At 42.6% G+C, this 19,723-nt stretch overlaps 1 protein-coding gene across 1 annotated transcript in view; it reads right to left on the minus strand.

The window, feature by feature from the left end:
- Nucleotides 1-19,723, minus strand: part of NUP205 (nucleoporin 205) — a 1,199,422-nt gene that overhangs the window by 594,701 nt on the left and 584,998 nt on the right. Inside the window, 1 exon segment of the mRNA XM_044087173.1 lies at nt 6,278-6,427. Coding sequence (XP_043943108.1) covers nt 6,278-6,427 — 150 coding nt within the window.

The following is a 19,723-nucleotide window of genomic DNA, read 5'->3' on the forward strand; positions in this document are numbered from 1 at the left end:
CAGCTTGCTTTTGTTGTCCGCTTGTAACAGGCAGTCGTCCAGGTATGGATAAATTTGGATTCCCTGTAGCCTGCAGTGAGCGATTACTGATGCCAGGCATTTTGTGAATACTCTGGGCAGTAGATAAGTCAAAGGGCAATGCTGAGAATTGATAATGCTCTGATCCTGCAAGAAATCTGAGGTATCTTCTGCAATTTGGTCGTATGGGGACGTGCAGGTATGCCTCCTTGAGATCTAGAGTTACCAGCCAACACTCCTTGCCCAGCATGGGAAGAAGTTGCTGAAGGGTCAGCATTTTGAATTTTGGGACAATGATGTATGTGTTTAAGACGGACAGGTCGAGAATAGGTCTCCAACTTTTCTCTTTTCTTGGTACTAGGAAGAGTCTGGAGTAGAATCCTTTGCCCTGTTCTGTTATTGGTACTCTTTCCACAGCTCTTATCTTTATTAATTGCGCAATCTGCTTTAGAGCTTCTGTTTTTTTATTTGGAGGTAGGTTTGGCATTCCCCTTTTTACTGGTAAGGTGTGGAAGTGGAACCTGTAACCTTGGTCTATGGTTTGCAAAATCCACTTGTCTTTTGTGATATAGTGCCAATTTTTCGAAAATAAGGCTAACTTTCCGCCTAAAGGTGCTGTTATTTGCTCCCTGGTAGGCGGTGTCAGAGCCAAGTCACTGTGATTGTCCTGTTGCAGTGGTAGTGGTTGTGTCTGTGCCTCGGTTATTGCCTTGCCACTGTCGTCCTCTGTAGGCACCTCCTCTGGATTGATTTCTACCTCTAGAGCGTCTATTCCTGCCTCTTTGAGATTTTGAGGAGTCTGGAAAGGACCAATTTTTGGCAGGCCAGTTTCTGCTAAATCTTGGGGGCTGAACCTGTAAGAAATCCTTAACTGTTTGTACAGATTTTGCCTTCTCTTCCATTTTCTTCATTACTTGCTGAGTAGGTGTACCAAATAGACTGGCTTTATCCATAGGAGCATCTAACAGCTTTGCTTTAACATGATCCGGCAAGACCTGTTCTTTCAACCATGCATGCCTTCTTATCACTGTGCCAGTCATGGCTGATCTAAATGAAGCCTCCAGTGCATCATAGCCACATTTTAAAGAATGGTTACTAACCTGCTGAATGTTATTTACCATTTCTAAAACATATTTCTTATCTAAGGAATCATCAGTGGACAGCTTCTTAGTTAACTGATCAAGCATAAACTCTTGGTATTGGATCATATGAAACTGACAGTTTAAAGCTCTAGCTGAGAGAGTAGCAGAGGTGTAAACTTTTTCCCCTATCTCTCTAAGGACCTGGATTCCCTTTCAGAAGGAATAGGGTTTTTTGCTGAGGTCGAGGCTACTGCCTTAGGCCCCTGGGATATAGTCTCAGGATCTGCAAGTGGGGCCTTGTAAAGGTGGTGATGAGTGTCTGGCACCCTGTAAAATCTATCTGGTTTGGCAGGGCCTGGAGGTAAAGTATCAGGAGCAGTGCAAACATCATTAAATGCATCATCCACAACAGGCAGTACTGGAGGTATAGCTAAGGGCCTATGTTGTGGTAAGTGCAGAAATGTCCTAAGCCTTTTTCTTGAATCTGAGAAATCTTGTCCCTGCCATTGGAATTGTTCTCTCATGGCATGTAAGGTTTCCCCAAAGGAAAATTCCTCTGGTGGAGAGGCAGATGGAATGGATTCTTCAGCATTGGAATCTTCATAGGTAGAAAAAGGAGCCTCTGGCTGATCTGTAATGTCCGAGTCATCCGAAGAATCAGAGGACACTGGCTCGGGGGGCTCTGCTCTAGGTCTCTTTTCTGGGGGCTGAGAGGCCCTGTCTGGGTGAGATTGGGATCCCCTAATTAAGGATATTAAATCCTCTGCCAGAGTAAGCATTTGTGAACTAGAAGTGGGCCTGTGTGAGGGGGGCTTAACAGGCACTGATTTAACAGTTTTGGCTGCTTTAGCCCTGGCAAAGGCCTTAATAGACATGGCTGCAGGAGGCCTAGCAGCACCACGTGCTGGGGTAGAGACATCCACATCCAAAGGAATGGTGTCTGATAAATCACTAGGAACCACAGTAGTAGGCAGAACTTCTGAGGCCGATTCAACTAAGGTAGCGGGAGCCTCAGTAGTAGTCGTGGATTCGGCTGAAGATTGACCGGTTTTCTCGGTTTCGGCCGAAACCGAGACACTCGCGGCTTGCTTAACCGTGGTTTTGGCCGAAACCACGGACCGCGAGTGTCGGTCTTTTTCTTTGCGTTTTTTAACAATTTGGGTAGTCGGAGGATCCGACGGCATAATGTACGCAAAATCTGAGCCGAAAAACTGTTCAGCAAACTCCGACCGACGCCTAAGCGTTCGTCGGTTGAAGGAAGCACAGGCCAAACAAGCTGCTATGTCGTGGTCTGGGCCTAAGCAAGGCAGGCAGTAAGAGTGGAAATCTTTATGAGGTATTTGTTTCCCACAAGTTAAACAGTTATTGACTTTTTCTGACATCGGCTGAGGCAAGAAAGAGTCCCCAACGGGGTACTTAGCTTTTAGAAGTCTTCAAGTAGTATTCGGTAGTAGTAATCTCTGGATCTGACCGACCGGCACTTGCGAACAGCTTCTGCTTCGGGCCACGCGCAAGAAAGACTGAGGAAAATGGCGTCGGCTGATGCCTTTATACCCGAAGACCAGCAGAGATGACGTCGGGTGAAGTGCGACATCAGCCGAAGCCGGACCCAGACTTTGGAATCCGGCCGACCGAAGGGCTGCCTGACGACAGGACAACCCATTTGTTATGACTGCAGATGCATCCTTGAAGGACATCTACTGGAACGCTCACGGGCATACCTTACTAAAAAGGATACAAGGCCTACCCAACAGGTCTTACATGGACCAACTTAAAGCCCTGTCACTACATTCTGTATCCTAGAGACTATTAAGAGGTGATCTGTATCAGGCATAGCAGTTATCCTCTGTCCCATTACTGACGTATTTACTGCACACCAGCAATACAAAAGGCATCAGAATATTCTAAGGACCTAAACCTCTTCTGCAGCATGAAGAGAATGGTTTGGAAGGACAAGTATATCTCGCAGAGGATACCGCTTGCTGTGGAACAGACTGCCCATCCACATAAAACAAAGTTCATACCTGTCCATCTTCAAGAACAACTTAAATCGATGGGTGGGGAACAGAACGTTTACCCAGGACTGCCATCTGTACTACTAATGGACAGAGGTAGCTCCTAAATGCTTTATCCCATGTATGCCCCCCTCAAATTATCTATGGTATGATCCCCATTATTCCGATTAGGGGTAACATATAATTAACAACTGAATGAGTAGGGCCAATCTCTAAGTGGGCTAGGTTAATCTGAGCACAAAAAATGAAACAGGCTAGGCTTAAAAAGGCCTGCAAGGTCAGGTACCTAGCACTTGCCTATGTATCTATAAGCATTTCTCTTGTTTAACTGATCTCATGATTTTTGGGGCCAGCCAATCGCACCAAAGCTGCAAGTCAGAACAGAAAGAGCAAGCTGAATTATAGCTTGAACTTAATTCCTAAATTGAAAGGCAGTGTTCAATATTTTTGTTTTTGCCCTTTTCAAAGGCAACTGAGGAGCAAATTCTGGTTAAGTGACTTGCTCAGTCAAATGGGAGGTGAAGGACTCAAATGGCCATAGCCTGTCAGAAGCTCAGAGCTTTAATTCTGTGTGCTAGGTTCTGTAGTGTAAAATATTCCTTACTATGCTTTGTTCACAGATGTTTATGCTTTATTGCTGGCCTTTCCATTTATTCCCAGGTATTTATAGTCCTTCTTGTTCAAGTTTCTTTTCATACCTCACTCCTTTCCCTGATGAATGTTTTCTTGATGCTTCCTTTTTCTGCTATAAATGTTGCCTTTGCACATTTATCAAATCAAAATGTTATTTTACAAGGTTAAAGTTTTCACCATTTTTTAGTTGTGCTTTGAGCTGCCTGCCTGATGATGCTATACAATTTTAAGTAACCCACAAAAAGGAGACGAGATCTCATTGGATAAGGCTGCTTTCTGGAAATAAAGCTGTAATCATAGCTTGGTCCATTATATAAATCAGACTAATGGATTACAAAAAAGCATTGGTAACAAAGAATTGCTCTGGAATACACTTCCTTGTCAAAGAAATTGCTGGAATCAGCATGGGATATCTTGTATAGCATAGATACTGTTAGTCCAGGTCTGGATTAGACATCTGACAGCCATGCTAACATTCTATAGATAAAGTGTTTTATGCTTGTAATATAGAAGCTTTCTCACAATGAAAAGTAGTTTTCTGAATTGATGAAGCAGCAGAAAAGAAACCATGTGCACTGTCCTTCAGGTGAAATATTAAACTGAGATCCCACCTGCCCGAGTTGGCGGCAGCTCAGGTAGAAGTAAAAGATCCCATGGCATTTATCACAAACAGTAGGGAAAAGTTCATCATTGCCTTGGTAAAATTTTCCCTAGTCAGTATGAATACGACCTCGGGTCTCCCCTGAAAAGAGTCTACTGGCCAAGTGCATCTAACCTGGTCAACAAAGTATAAACAAAAATAAATTAATAAAAACTCCACGTAAAGCTTAACATACCTGAAAAGCCAAACAACTAAAAAGTCAATCCAGTGCTATCAGTGTCACATAAGGAATGGGGTAAGTGACAAACTGCCTCTATGCATTGATGGCATCTAATGAAGGCATCAGTCAGTCCCATGTGAACAAATACAGAACGGGGGGGGGGATGTTCTACCCTATTTGGTGCTGTGCCATATTATATAATTCTCACATTTAGTGCTAAGTAAATGCTGTACAGCAAGTGAACATATGATAAATTAACAGACATGGATACCAACTCCAAGGTAGACAGGAAGCCAGCTCATATGACCCAGGTTGGTTTGTTTAGCAGCTGGTGTATTTGAGAACCACACCAAGGAAAGGTGAAAGTGAGCAGGCATTGCAATTTGCTTGTTCATGGGGCAAGGGCAGTTAGTAAGCATCCTGCTTCAGAAGTGGTATGTTGGTTAGACTGCTTTAGATTCCATGTGTGAAAACAGGAAATTTGGACATGAGCCTGCCAAAGACAAATTTGCCCCCTAGCTAGCCTGACCAGTGTAAAAAAGTAGACACAGGCCTGGAGACCTAGCATAACATACACTGCACCACACTTCTTGCTTAACAGTGGGACAGGTTAGGAGCAAAAGCAAAATCATTTAACACACCACAATCTTTACCACTCATGTTCTGTACATGGTACCACCTGATGTTGGGAAGCACTGAATAAATGGATCCAACGAAGATAGAGCCAAAAAACTACTAACGGCAGTTTCTGTAACACAAGGAAAGCTTGTGCACATGTTGGTTCAGTGGTGGGGGGACGTGACATGGCCCCTAAAATATAGTGAAGAAAACCAATATCGGACAACATAAACCACAAAGCAAGCTGGGTTAAGTACATAGCAAATAGAATAAAGCGACAATGAGACCCATAACTACTTATTTACCAAACACTTTTCAGAAACTTCTAATGAAAGTGAGATAAAAAACATACTATAACCAAGAAAAGTTTACATGAGCTGTAAAAAAATGTAAAAGATTAAGATGCTACTGCTGATGGTAGTACACAATGTGTAGTTCACTAAACAAATTATGTTGTTGTTTGTCTTTCGGCTTTTCCCGTTAGGGGTCGCCACAGTGGAACTCCGGTCCGCTAATGATTGGCAGTTGTTTTTTATGGTGTCGAGTTGCCAGCCCGACGCCCAACCTTCAATGAAGGTATGCCCATTCAACACATGTCTTTTGAACGCCCACTCGACCGCGGGGAGGACATGCAGACTCCACACAGAAGGCACTCCCAAACCAAGCAGAGAATCAAACGGGAGAACCTCTTGCTGTGAGGCAACAATGCTACCGCTGCACCACCGCAGACGTCACTAAACAAATTATACATGCACTAAAATTGTGTACATCTATTTCTGTAACTTCATTTCTGACCACCTTCTTAAAATTTTCACACACTGAAATATGAGCATTATACTCCTCTCTTACTAATTTGTGTGGTGTTTCAAAGTAATATACTAGTGACTACTAAATCCAACAAGGAAATGCACACTTGACTACATTTTATTATCTAATCAGCATGATTTTAATAAGTATCACTTTAAACTTAAATGAAAACTAAAAGGTTATACCTTTTTCCTGACAGTGTTAACACAAATGAGAGGGGCTGCAAGTACCAGAGTACAATGATTCAAAAAAATGAAGAGCCCACAAAAGAAAGAGACATTACCTGAGTATGGCTTAAACGGCACATCATCCAACAACAAATGCAGAAGTCTCTGGGTGTGGGAGCGCTGACGATTCAGTGAAGTCAAACGCAGCTCAATGGCTGCAGTCTTCATAAGCCATGACATCTGGTTTAGTGACGAGATTTCATGGTCTGCAATGAAACACACAAATAAAATAACTCAGAACTGAAGGATCAGTTAGCATACACACTGCTGTTACTAAAGTTTCTACATATATCCTATACCTCACACTTTCTGTGGCTGTCCTACACACAATGGAATCCCCTCTATTGCCTTTGAAGGCGTCAAGTTACCAGGGATGGGGCTGCAGTCATCAACCACTACTGTCTGAGCTGGAAATATGACCACCATATTTTTATACATATTATTCCAGTGTTAAATCATACCCCTTGCTCAGACACATTTCTATTTCTACACCCCCTCTCACATAACTCTACCAGCCTCTTTACAAATGTCCCTGCGCCAATCAAACGTAATTTATACTCCAATGGAAGTCACAAGGGATTCTCCAAAAATGCAGAGTAATTCAAGAAAACCCTCCATACACAGCCTGTACACAGCAAGCTTAAAAAATTCAAGCTTCCAAACAGCTAAGCCTATCCTTAGAATACCACGTAAAGCCTCAGTCCCCTTGCTGTTTTTTCAGTGTATGCCTATTCTACCATCATGCAATTTAGCATTTTCTTTGTCACTTGTCAAGTTCCATTAATAGTTCCCATCACTGAATAGCCTTATTCTCACAGTTTTTGTCTCCAAAATTCACTAATCTGCTCTAAATGTAGGCTGTCATCCTTTATCCAGTCTTAATGTTCTTGCATCATTTTCCCCTACAGGTCATAGGATCATAAGAGGTTACTAGCTATTGGCCCTGAGGCCCTTATAAGCCTAGCCAAGAGTTTAGTCCATGTTTAGACAAGTCAGCACCCAGAGCCCCCTGTCCAGCAGGGACACAGGTGGAATCCAAGGAGTGTATTTTCTGTTTCAAATCCAGTTATCCAGGTTGCGCTTAGAAAGGGATAATGAGATACTCTGCCTGATGTGGAGAGGGAGTCTATTCCCAGATTGGGGAGTCTCTGGGACACAAATCTGTCCCACCTGCAAGTCCTATTGATATCGCAGACCAGGTTGAGGTTGCTCGAGTGGAACTTAACTTGAGGACATGCAGCAGTCCAATCAAGGCGGGATCTGAGATTGCTTTGTATGTCAGATAGAGGTCACCTCTTAAGAGTCTGTATGAAACAGAGTAGAGGGACAGGGCATTTAGCCTGTGTAGGGTAGGTGTTTGAGGCCCTGGATTCTCCTGGTGAGGAACCTCTGTGGTCTTTCCAGTTGCTGCATGTGCTTTGTAAGGTACATGCTGAAGGGGGCATTGTAGTCAATAGCTGGCCTTATAAGGGAAGAATACAGGGATCTTATGACCTCTTTGTCCTTGGATGAGATACCCTTACCTATGAGGTGGGCCATGTAGAAAGCTTTCCGTACAACAAAAGCAACATGGTGGTCAAATGTTAGGTTGCTATCAACCTGGGTGCCCAAATCCCTCACTACTGATTGTGTACAGAGGACGTTGTTATTAATGTGATAATATGTAGGGACGTCACTCTCCCCAAAGGGGATGATGATGCACCGTTTGGCATTCAACTTGATGCCATGTTTCTGGCACCAGTCATTTGTTTGGACGGGACCTTCTTGGAGGAAGTCCACATCACTTGGGGAATTGACTGCGCCCAGCCTGCAGCCATCTGCATACTTGGTCAGCCATAGCTCACTGGTTTTGGCCTGCACCTCAGAGAAGTATATCCCAAATAACAGAGGCCCCAAGTCCGATCCATGGGGTACGCCACTCGTTACGGGTTTACTGCTTGAGGTGGCTTCCCCTATTTTGATTAGGTGGGTTCCATCAGTGACCCAGTTTGCTACCCATCTGGTAAACTATGGACTGATGCCTAGTTTAGAGTTTATCTACTATGCCCGAGTGGGGAATAGTGTTGAAGGCTTTGGCCAGGTCAAGGTAGGCGGTGTGTACAGTCTTCCCCTTGTCCATGGCTTTGGTGACAGTCTCAAAGAAGTTGAACAGATTTAACAGACATGATCTCCCCCTGACAAAGCAAAACTGTGTGAAGTCAAGTGTTTGGAGGTTGCCAATGTCCCTGTTAATGAGGCCCATGATAATCCGTTCCATGGCCTTGCAGATCAGGCTAGTTAGGTGGATGGGTCTATAGTTTCCTGATCGGTGGACGCTCTGCCTGTGTGTAAAGGGATGACAGTGGCTGTCCCCCACTCGACTGGGACAAAGCCAGTACTCAGGCTTTGGTTGAATAAGGTGCCTGTCTAATGGTACTGAAAAAGTTCATGTCTGAATTCATGTACAATGCAGCCTGGGATGTTATCGGGTCCCATGGAGGCTGTATTTTTTGCCTTTGAGAGGGCAGTGATGACCTGTTCCCAAGAGATAAGGGGTGGGGGGCAGGTACTGGGGTTGTCCTGATTTACTGATGGGGGGGACAGAGGGGCGAAGTTTTCGCTTAATCTGTCAGCCAGTAGACTGGCTGTATCTACATCATTTGTGTATGTGGTCTCCTTGACCACCAGTTCTGAACAGATCTGGGTGCTTCCTTGGAGATTGCAGACATATATGAAGAAGGCCTTATGATTGTCTCTGGCAGATGTGGCCTATTTGGACTTGAAGTTTGCTTTAGAGGATTTCACTAGTGCTCATATTTGCTTGTTCAGGCTAAGGAGAGATTGCTTCTAATTGGGCATCTGCTCCTTCTTGGTCCTGGACACCAATTTTTCCTTTTGTCATATAGTTTATTTATTGCAGATGTCCACTAGACAGGTTTACTCTTCCTTGCGGAGGGTGATTTTGTCCCGTCAGGTATTCTTGACTCCATGCATCTATATAAATGCTCGTATAGTACTTTGGCGTAGATGTTGACAGTGGTGCCAGTTCCTACGGTGGGGGAGGGGGCTGTGAAGCTGTTTATACCATCCCTCATCAGGAGGTTGTAATCAGCTTTGGAGAAGTTTTTTTGTTTGACCCTAGCTAGACAGGGGTCAAGGGAGATGGTGACTTCGAAAGTGACCGCTTTATGGTCGGATCTTACCAGGGAGGATGATACTGTAGGGGTGCTGCAGTGGTTACTCATGTTGGTTAATACCAAGTCGAAGATATTATCACCTCTTGTGGGGGTATCAACTAGTTATTCCAAGGCATTTGCATTGATAAAACCGAGGAATATCTGGGCATTTGTGGTCTGGCATGAGTAGTTTTTTCATTCTATGGTTGGGTAATTAAAGTCACCCAGGATCAGGGTAAAGGATTGAATCTTAACAGATTTGAAGAGGTCCAAATAGGTGGAGTGGGCATCTTGAGGTAAATTTAGGGGTCTGTAGCTAGCTATAATTTGAATAGGGGTCTTGTCAACGGTTAACTGCACCTGGAGTGTCTCCTGTGCGTCATACTGTGTGACCAGCCTGGAAGTGTATATGTCTAACATATATTGAAACTCCACATCCTTTGACTTTGCTGCCACATTTTGGGGTCTGAATGTATGATAGGATGAATAACCAGGTAAGGTTGGGGTGCTCTCCGCAGCTTTGAACCAGGTTTCTGTGACTGCACAAATGTCAGCATCTTCCAGGGTTAAGAATGAGTGCAGTTTCATGTTTAGACTACTAGCGTTTAGCAGCAATGACCTTTAATTTGCATTTTGTTGAGATTTTTATGTTGGTAGTATCGTTCTCATGAATTTTCCTAAAAAAGATACTGATACTATGGAGGAGGCAAGGGCCTTTGCCAGAAACCTGAAGCCCAAGTGAGATAGATGCAGGTCATCTCTAGCAAAGCATTGCGGTCTGTCGATCATATCTTCCCAGTCTGTCAGGCACTGGATCCCCTGGAATGACACCAGAAACTACGCCAGTTGTTAAAGTCAATCATTTTCTGTTTGTATCGAGGCGTCATTCTGCATGATGGTAGAATGCTACTTATGGCTAGGGACATACCTGTCTGGGACATGTATCCAGCAAGCTTAATCATGTCTCTGTTCATACAGTCCAGGGAGATACGTCCATACCTCTCAACTGTACAAACTGTTGCAGAATGCCCAGATTTTTGCCCCTATTTTTGGTCTGTTTTTCACAAAATCATATTTTTCTGGCAAAGTAGTGGCAAGTCAATAAAGACTGATGTTAGAAAATCATGACAGACATTTGAGTATCAGAATTCATATCCTTCAAAAAACACATGCTAATGCAAAACCTGTTATTCTATCAACATTCTAAGATTGTAAGAGCAACATTTAAAGATTGTCCCTATTTTGGGACCTTTGTCCCACTTTTATTTATGGCTTTGTCCAAGAGGTGGAGAGGTATGGATACGTCTCAAGTCGTTCACGCCAACATGGACTATTGTCAGATCATAACAGTACCTGCTGTTGAGAGACTTGAGCGCACGTGTGATACGGTGGATTCTGGCACCTGACAAATAACTAACTTTCTCCTTATCCAGCCTGGTGAGAGGCACATCTGTCTCTCACAATGGAGTCGCCTATGACTAATATGTTGGGTTTATGATTAGGCCTCAATGGGTGTGAGACATTGGTGAGTTGAGTATGCATGGTATGTGGTGTGGAACGTTGTGGAGTTCTCACATGCTTTTACTTCTGATGTCTCCTTTGTTTGGATTTGTTTTTGTTGAGAACCTCTGCATATGTGGGTATGTGTTGTGTAGATGTGGGTGGTGTTTCAGGTGTAGCGATTGTGTTGACATGCTTCTCAGTGCCAGATATACTGGCTTGTGAGGGAGAGAGCATTGACTGTAGCTTCTTTATGTAATTGCATCCCTCACAAATTGTGTTCCTAGGTGGTAGCAGTAGATAGTTGTCCATGTACATGAGGCAGTTGCTACACTGTCTCAGGATACCCATATCAACCAGGATGGCAGGAGAAACCGTAGGAAATTGTCCATCCATATTTGTCAGAATCTAAGGGAGAGAGTCCAGGGAGAGCTAAGGGATAGGCCTAAAGCCCAAGTGCTTAAACCAAAACGAAGAGGCTTAGACTAACACTTAGGATTTAAACAGGCTAAAAATAAGCAGTAATAAATGCAGCAGAGAAGATGCAATTGAACACTTCAGAGAACAAGTAGCAGAAAAACCAAGATGAAATGATAGAGTAAGAGGAGGAAACAAATACTGTAAAAGCAGCTGAATAATTTTTTTTTTTTTTTTTAATGCTAAAGTGAAAAGGGAGAAAGGAGATAATTCAAGGTCAAGAAACTAAGAGGGCTGGCCTTCCCAAATGTTCTCTCTGTATTAGGTAGAATGAGCTAATACCACTGGACTGGGAGGAGTGTCTCAGATCAAATTTATGCTAAGGGTGGGTAACTGCAAAGCTACCAACTATAACATGACACCAGCTACAGCTACTACCGACACTATTTTAGGCAGAAAACACTACAGAAATGTTTATCTGGTGCTTTTTCCCTTACTGCCTGCCAAACACCGAGGCCCCCCCCCCCCCCAATCACACTCAAGAAAATTTGTTCCCTAGGGGTAAGGATTCTTCCTTCAAATACCACAGGGAGAGAGCCATCCAGAAGCGTTGCCATCCAGGCACATATCAAGGAAGTTGGTGCTCTAAACAGCACCCTGGCAATAAAAGCTTTTGAATGGAAAAAAAAAACAGTCTCAAATGAGAGGAATTCATCATGGGAGACAAACAGCTTCTTGATTTACGATATCGGATTTTGACCTTAACTACAAGCAACCACTACAACAATGGTACCTTTAAGACAAAGAAGGGAAAAGACTAGTCATCCAAGATGAAACTATGCCTGCTTCACTATATCTCAATGGCAGCAACTAGAGACCGACAAAGACAGATAACTAGGATGCTGACTGAAAACTAGAATCAGCTTTCACACAGTTCTCATTTTCAACAGGAACTGAAATATTCAACAAGAAAGCCATATGAACTCAAAGGATTAAGTATGCCTTCATGATATTTTATAGTCTTAAGTCCAGAAAGTTATCAAACACTTTATGAGATAGTCTGCTGCTGGAACAAACAAAAAATATAAATATACTTGTCTGTCAAGTCTAGAAGGTGTGCAAGCTTTAAAATGTATAAATCAATAGTTGAGGAGAACTTTTCTTTGTAAACAGGTGGAAAAATAGGCTTTCTACTAAGTTAACCTAATATGCATTTAGAAAATTGAAACTTTTTTGTATTCATCTGTGAAACTCAGATAAGTCCAGACACTTGTCTTCAGTTTTCTCACATGAAGGCAGGGTGCCAATGCCCGGTCTTACACATGACAAAATTATTTTATTTTTTTATTTTCAATATTACACACAAAAAGATGCATTACCTGGTTTCTTTAAAAGCAACTTTAAATGATTTTCTGTGCAATTTAAAGATGCATGGGGGAATGTGAGTATGAGCCCACTCCCAAACTAACTTGAATAGAACATTACTTCACAGTAAATGGTGGGGTGTGAAACAAACACAATGTTTTAGATACATCTTTTATTCATGTCATTCTGTCATATGAATATATTTTACTGTAATTCAAGGATAGGCTTTACAACTGATTACAATGCAACAAGGGATTAGCAGTGTTGACTATAGGACTTTAGCAAAACTTTTAAAGCACATTTTTTTAAGTATGAACACAAAGAGGTCAGCCTTCAACGTGTACTGTAACAGAAACTTCATTAAGTGGTACCAACAGGAAATTACTACACAATGTGCAAGAGCTGAACATGTTAAATATAAAAGCTATGTAACTCACAATAACTATGCATGTGTTGTCCACTTTCATTCTTCCTCAATGTTCAGATCAGATCCAACTCTGCCACCTTCTCCAGATTTTAGGATCCAACTCTCAAGCTCCTACCTTACCCACAATGCCCCTGACCATTGTGTTACCTCAGATAGTTTTTGCTGCTATTATACACTATCACATCAAAGTATCTCAATATTGATATGACAGAAAAGTGATAGCTGAAAGATCAGGAGCTCAAACAGGAACGATGGTTCCTAACAAAATTTCTGCTGGGTCTCTTCCAAAGACATGGATAAGTGGGTGGTAGTGGCAGTGGTGGTGGGGGAGGTTGAGGAAGAATGAAAACATACAACACAGATACATAGTTATGATGAGTACATGACTTTTATATCTGATGTTGTCATTTTCATTCGTTCCTCAGTGAATGGGGTAGAGTCCCCAGCTACAGTAACTATGAGTGGACCTCATAGAAGGATGTTTCAGAAAATCCCAGAACCGAATGCAGTTTTGTTTCTGGAGATCAAGTCCAATTTGTAATGAGCAGTAAAAGTATGAGCATTAGACCATGTGGCAGCTACACAAATGTCACCAATGGAGACTCTAGCCCAAAAAGGCAGCTGATACAGCTATTGACCTAGTTGAGTGTGTGTTTGATTCTCTTTGCAAGGTTAGGCCTCTCAAGAAATAAATGTAGGAAACACAACCTGTTATCCATTTGGCTAGTGTAGTTTTGGAGACCAGTTTTTCCCATCTTATTACTAGAAATGGAGACAAACGCTTGATCAGCTTTCCTAAATTCCTTAGTCCTGTGAAGGTAATAGCAAAGTTGCCTATGTACATCTAAACAAATGAAGGGTATATATTCTCCTTTATTGTCAAACTGGGAAAGAAAACCAACGATCACTTAACCAACATTTGTTTCAGACAACTTTTGGTAAAAAAAAGAAGGATTAGTCAGTAAACTATCTTTGTGAATAATCAAATACAGTGGTTTCAAAGAGTGTGCTTGGAGTTCAGAAACTTATCTTGCTGAAGTTATGGCCACCGGAAAGACCTCTTCCAATTACTCTTATAAATCTTCCTAGTCAAACATTTATGAAACAACAAAATAATTTGACAAACTGGGTAGGAAAAGCCTGGAATGTCTAGCCATCATTGGAATTAGAGAAACCATGATGTCAACTTGAGGCCTGCAATGGCCGGATGAAACATCTCTGACGAGTGTGACAGGAGGTCTGGACAGGGATCCAGTGTCCATGGAGGACATATTAGGTGAGACCAAAGGAAGGGAAACCACACTTGCTGGGGCCAGAAGGGGGCAATAAGGATTACTTTGCTCCTCAACTGGAGCATTTTCTGAAGAAACTTTGGGATCAGAGGCAGGGGGAGGGTAAGCATAAAGGAGACCAGAGGGCCAAACATGGACTACAGCATCTCTCTGTGAATGTCCCTGAGGGGGAATTATGGAAACAAACCTGCAACATATCTTGCTGCGGGAAGAGGCAAATAGATCACATCATGGCTGACCCCATTTGTGGAAAATCTTATCTGCCACTGATTGACAGACCACTCATGAGGCATCAGAAAGGTCCTGCTGAGCTTGTCCACTAAGATGTTGGACTTCCATGGTATACATGTCACTACAAGAAAGCAGTTGGAGGAGATCGTCCACTGTCAAACTCTCATGCTTCTCAAAAACGGAGTAAAATGTGGTTCCGTCCTGCTTGTTGATGTACCAGACAAGTGACATGTTGCCCGTTTGAACAGCAACAGTTCCTAGTGGAAGAGAGCTCTGAAGGGCCTGCAATGCTAGAAGCAATGCTCTCATCTCCAAGACATTTACAAGCAAAATGGTCTCTTCGGGTGACACAAACCTTGAATGATCCGTCCCAAGTAATGCCCCCAACCCCAACTGGGAGGTGACTGTGGTCAATGTGGCATTCAGGGGAGGAAGAATAAATGGATGCCCTTGACAAATCTCTTTGGAGCGTATCCATCACAGCATGACTTTCTGCAAACATGAGAAACATTTATTGGATGTCATAAGGGATGCTGATGAAAAGACCATGGCACTGCTAGAGTCCATTGAAAAATTCTCATATGAAGATGAGCACTGAGTATTAAAGTTATTGCAGCAGCCATTGACCCTCAGACTTTGAGTACCATTTTTGCTGGGAGAGAAGGATGAGAAAGAACCTGTCTGACGTGCAATTTCAAAGTAAAAGTAAGGCAGAAGAGCTGACAACTGTGTCAAAATGAGCCCCTATAAGCTCCAAGACTTGAATTGGTTGAAGTTGTGACTTGGCCAGACTGATCACAATTCCCAGAGTGACACAATTGGAGCAAGTAACCCCTGGCTCTCCAGAAGTCGTCTGGTCGGTGCAGTAAGGAGCCAGTCGTCTAAGTAAGGAAACACATTGAATCCGAACAGTCTTAGATGAGATGCTACAACTACCATGCATTTGGTGAACATCTTGGGGACGGTAGGACAGGGCTCTGAACTGGTAATGACTAGCTCCCAGGTGGAAGTGCAAGTATCTTTGAAAGCACCTATTCACTTTGATGTGATAATACAAGTCTTGAAGATCAATACAGCACAGCTGGTCGTCATTCTGCAGGAGAGACCGAATGGACTGAACACTGTGACCATCCAGAATTTGTAATTCTTTACAAAAGGAATTAGATAACAGAGATCCAAAATGGGTCTTGGGTCCCCTATTTTCTTCGACACTGAAAAAGAACCTTGAGTAAATTGCAGATCCTCTTTAATCTGAGAGGACCTCTTGGATGACTCTTATCCTGCAGCTTGTGAACCTATAGAGCTGCTCCTGCCCTCTCATTTGGGTGGAATGTCGGGGAGACATTTTCTTTTCCTTTGGGGTACTTGTAAAAAGGCAATGAAATATCCTCCGGATATGATCCTTTGCACCCAAGAATCTTTTGTGAGGGCTATCCAGGTTTTTAGGTGCAAGGACAAGTGCCCCATGACCTTTCAGGAGAGCACTGAAAGGATTGTTCCGAGAAGCAATCTCAAGACCCTTCATTCTGCAAACCCCCTCTGTCGAGTGGGCAGAGTCTTCCATTGCAGCTATTTCCCTCTCTGCCTCTGAGGGAAAAAAAATCTTCATAAGAATCTTGGAAAGGTCTTCCGAGATTTCTGGAACCACATCTTTTTACCATCACATGGACTCCTAGAAAAAGATTTCTGAGGGGTAGAAAAGCAGACTCCCATGGCAGAAGAAGTCTTCCCATCTTGCTCACTGTGAGAAAGTCTCTAACTGTTGCCCAAAACAAAGAATATCCATCAAAAGCAGCATTGATGAACAACTTCTTGAAGGGCTACACAAATAAAATCACACAACCACATCCAGGTATGTCTCCTAATGGCTATGCCTGAACTGGCCACCCATGAGGAACCTTCAGCTGCATGCAAGATTAATCTAATGGATGGTTAGGTTAATCTTATTCAATAGTTGGAACCAACTGAATCAGGGAAGTTGCCAGAGTGGAAGACAGAAGAGTCTTCGGATCTGATGGTTTGACTCACGGAGATCTCAGATCCATGGACTCCAAAATGGCAGGATGGATTGGAGAAGGAGAGATAAGCTGAAAAGAACATTTAAGGCTCTCAGATAAAATGGGAGAGGACACAGCAAGACCCTCATCTAGATCTTCAAGAAATCCAAGTACATAAAAACAAACTTCTGAGTAAATATGCAAAGCAGTGAAAGTTTGTTTATTCCACGATCCCAAGTTACAAACTTCACCACACAAAGTGGTTTCTTCAGGCAAACCTAAATAAAACAAGCGCAACCACTATTAGATTTGCCCGAAGAAGCCACTCTGTCTTGCAAAAGTGTTTTAACGTGTGAGCTTGGAATAAAAGTACTTCTAGTGCTCAGAGTGTTTACTCAATGTTTTTTTGTTTTTATGGGCTATGAATTTGCTCATTATCCTAGCCACCTCTGCCTCTGAAAGAATTCTGGAGGACTTAATGAAGGAAGAAGTGGAAGGTGGTCTGGAAGACACTTTAGGGGTCTACTGAAAGGAGACCTCAACATTGGGTATAGTGGCTCTTGGGAAAAGCTTGGACTACGGAGCTTAAGAGACTTGGAAAAAGTAGATGTTGGATCTAAAGACTTTGGATATGATCATACTGAAATTTTCATAGATGGCTCAGAAGAAGACAATGACTTGGGAGACTGTGCAGGGATGCGTTTTTGGTGATCTCTGTGCTCCTTAGAATTATGAGAGAGGGATTGAGTCCCTGATGTTGAGGCACCAGATGAAGGAGCAGAAGCTGGAAGGAGGCCTTTGAGAACAAACTTGCTCCTCCTATCACTAATGGCCCTGGTATTAAATGTGGTACAAATGGAGCAGGAGGTATCAAAGTGTACCGAGCCTAGAGAATAGAAACACCGAGTTGGGGATCTTATGCCCATAGGAAGTGCACTTTTTAAATGCAGCAGGCTTTTTAACCATGCTGTATGACAACACAAGATAGAATGCCTACAGAAAAAGGGAGAATTTTGTTTTTTTAACAGGCTGGAACAGCCAGTAAATATTTATACCAGCAATGTACAACTAGAAAAAAAATCAAAGCAAGGTAAAAGAGGAAGAAAGGTTACCAACAATGGTAACAAAGATTATAAAGGAAAATCTTAAATTTGGTAGCTAGAAATGTTTAGAAAAAAGGTAATAGATGCTATTAATAATAGCAAGGAAACTTTAAAGACAAAAATATGTAAATTTGTAAACTCACAACGAGCTTGAGAGATCACAATCTCGACTGAACAGTAGAGCGACAAATGACATCTGGGTAACACAGTGGTCAGGGGCATTATGGGTAAGGAAGGAGCTCAAGAGTCAGATCTTAGAATCTACAGAAAGTGGCAGAGTCAGATCAGAGGATCAGATCTGAACCCATTAATTGAGGAATGTATGAAAAATTACATCAGATATAATGTTATCAGTTTCAAAACTGTACTGGATCAGAGTCTTACAAAAAAAAAATTTACATTTTAAAACTTAAAATATACTAAATATGCTAATATATGATAAAATAAGCTATAAGTAAATAAATATCTAAAATCAACTAACATAGGACAAAAAAAAAATACATGAATGACTGCGAGTGCAAAATTATCTCCTTTCCAGTGTCATCTTACTCCTATAAAATTATCCAGCATCCATCTGCCTTGTCCAGCACTAAAAAACATTTCTACACAACCATGTTCCCAGTCGGTCATCGAGATCCAGTGGCCAAAAACTCCCATCTGTCTACAAACCTAACAAATAAGCTGGGCATTGTCTGTACTCGTACAAGGTTGCTAAGGCCTGGAACTCCTTACCTATTATCCATCACGTCTACACCCTCCCTCCCTCTCAATCTTTCAAAACCACTCTGAAAGACCTCCTAGAAAAAATCTGGCTCTGTTCTTGCTCAAGTTCAGGAGCAGCTACATTCCTAAATGTAAACAAGTACTTTTTCATTCCTTATACCTCCTTACTCTCCCCTTCTTCATTTATTTGCTTAATGCTATCTAATTATCTTCACCGACTTTCTCCCTAAATATACCATAGGACAGTTTTTAGATCACTTCATATTGCAGTTCCTGTTTTGTATCAATTGGGCAATTCAAGCCCTCATAACTAGGATACTAGATAAGTAGACTTCCTTTCCGAACCTGTCCAAGGCTCTGTTTTTTCAGTTGGCAGTGGATTTTTGGAAGTACTGGCTTCAACTCCTTTAGGACGCTGAGTCACCACTTCATGGTCTGCTACAGGGTTCTTGAAAAGTTATCTGTGGGAATCCAGAACCCTGTAAAATCAGTCAGGTTTATGAGAGGCAGGGAGGAGGGAATCTCGCTATAAGGAAGAATCCAGCAAGACATCGTCCACCACTTCTAAGACTGGAGGAATGGCAAGAGGTTTATGCTTAGGGAGTTTTAGAAATTCCTTAACTCTCTCCTTGGATTGCGGATAGTTCTGTGTTTCCTGTTTGAAGTGTTTATAGGTAAGAACTAGGCTAGCTGGCTATTTCCCTTAGTGTATATAAAGAGTCTCCCCATAAGAAGTGCCCTCAGGGGAGGCGCTGAATCAAGGTTCTTATCAGAATCTGAATCCCCGTGGGATTCATAATTATCATACTCAGAATCAAAAGGATCACCAGACTCCTGGAGGATCTATCCCTTTGCTGTTTGCCACGAAAAGATTCAGGGGGCAGAACTTGGGATAGAAAGGCATATGGATCCGACTACTGTGCTGAAATCCTCCACCAGCCTAACTAGGTCCTTTAGATAGGCCTGAGAGTGGGAGCTGGAAGGCCTCGGCTGGGGTAAGCTGGATGCAGCCTTTTATTTGAGGCCTCAGTCTTAGGCCCGACGGTGACTTCCACTCCAGAGGCCAGGACACAGGTGGGCAGCCAAATCTTGGGGACAGTGAACCGAGGCAGTCTCCTGAGGATGAAAAACTCTGGACACCCCTTCATCAGTCAGAGAGCAGTGTCAGAAGCCAGAACCTGCAAAGCAGCTCTGCAGCCAACCAATGAGCCAAGTCCTCCAGCTTGTGTTAAAGTAGAGGGACCTAGCGGCATATCGGACTCCAAATGGGTCTTGGCAGATGAAAGGTACCA

Source organism: Protopterus annectens, chromosome 11.part0, assembly GCF_019279795.1.
Source record: "Protopterus annectens isolate FY-2018-M chromosome 11.part0, PAN1.0, whole genome shotgun sequence".
NCBI classification, from domain to species: domain Eukaryota; kingdom Metazoa; phylum Chordata; order Ceratodontiformes; family Protopteridae; genus Protopterus; species Protopterus annectens.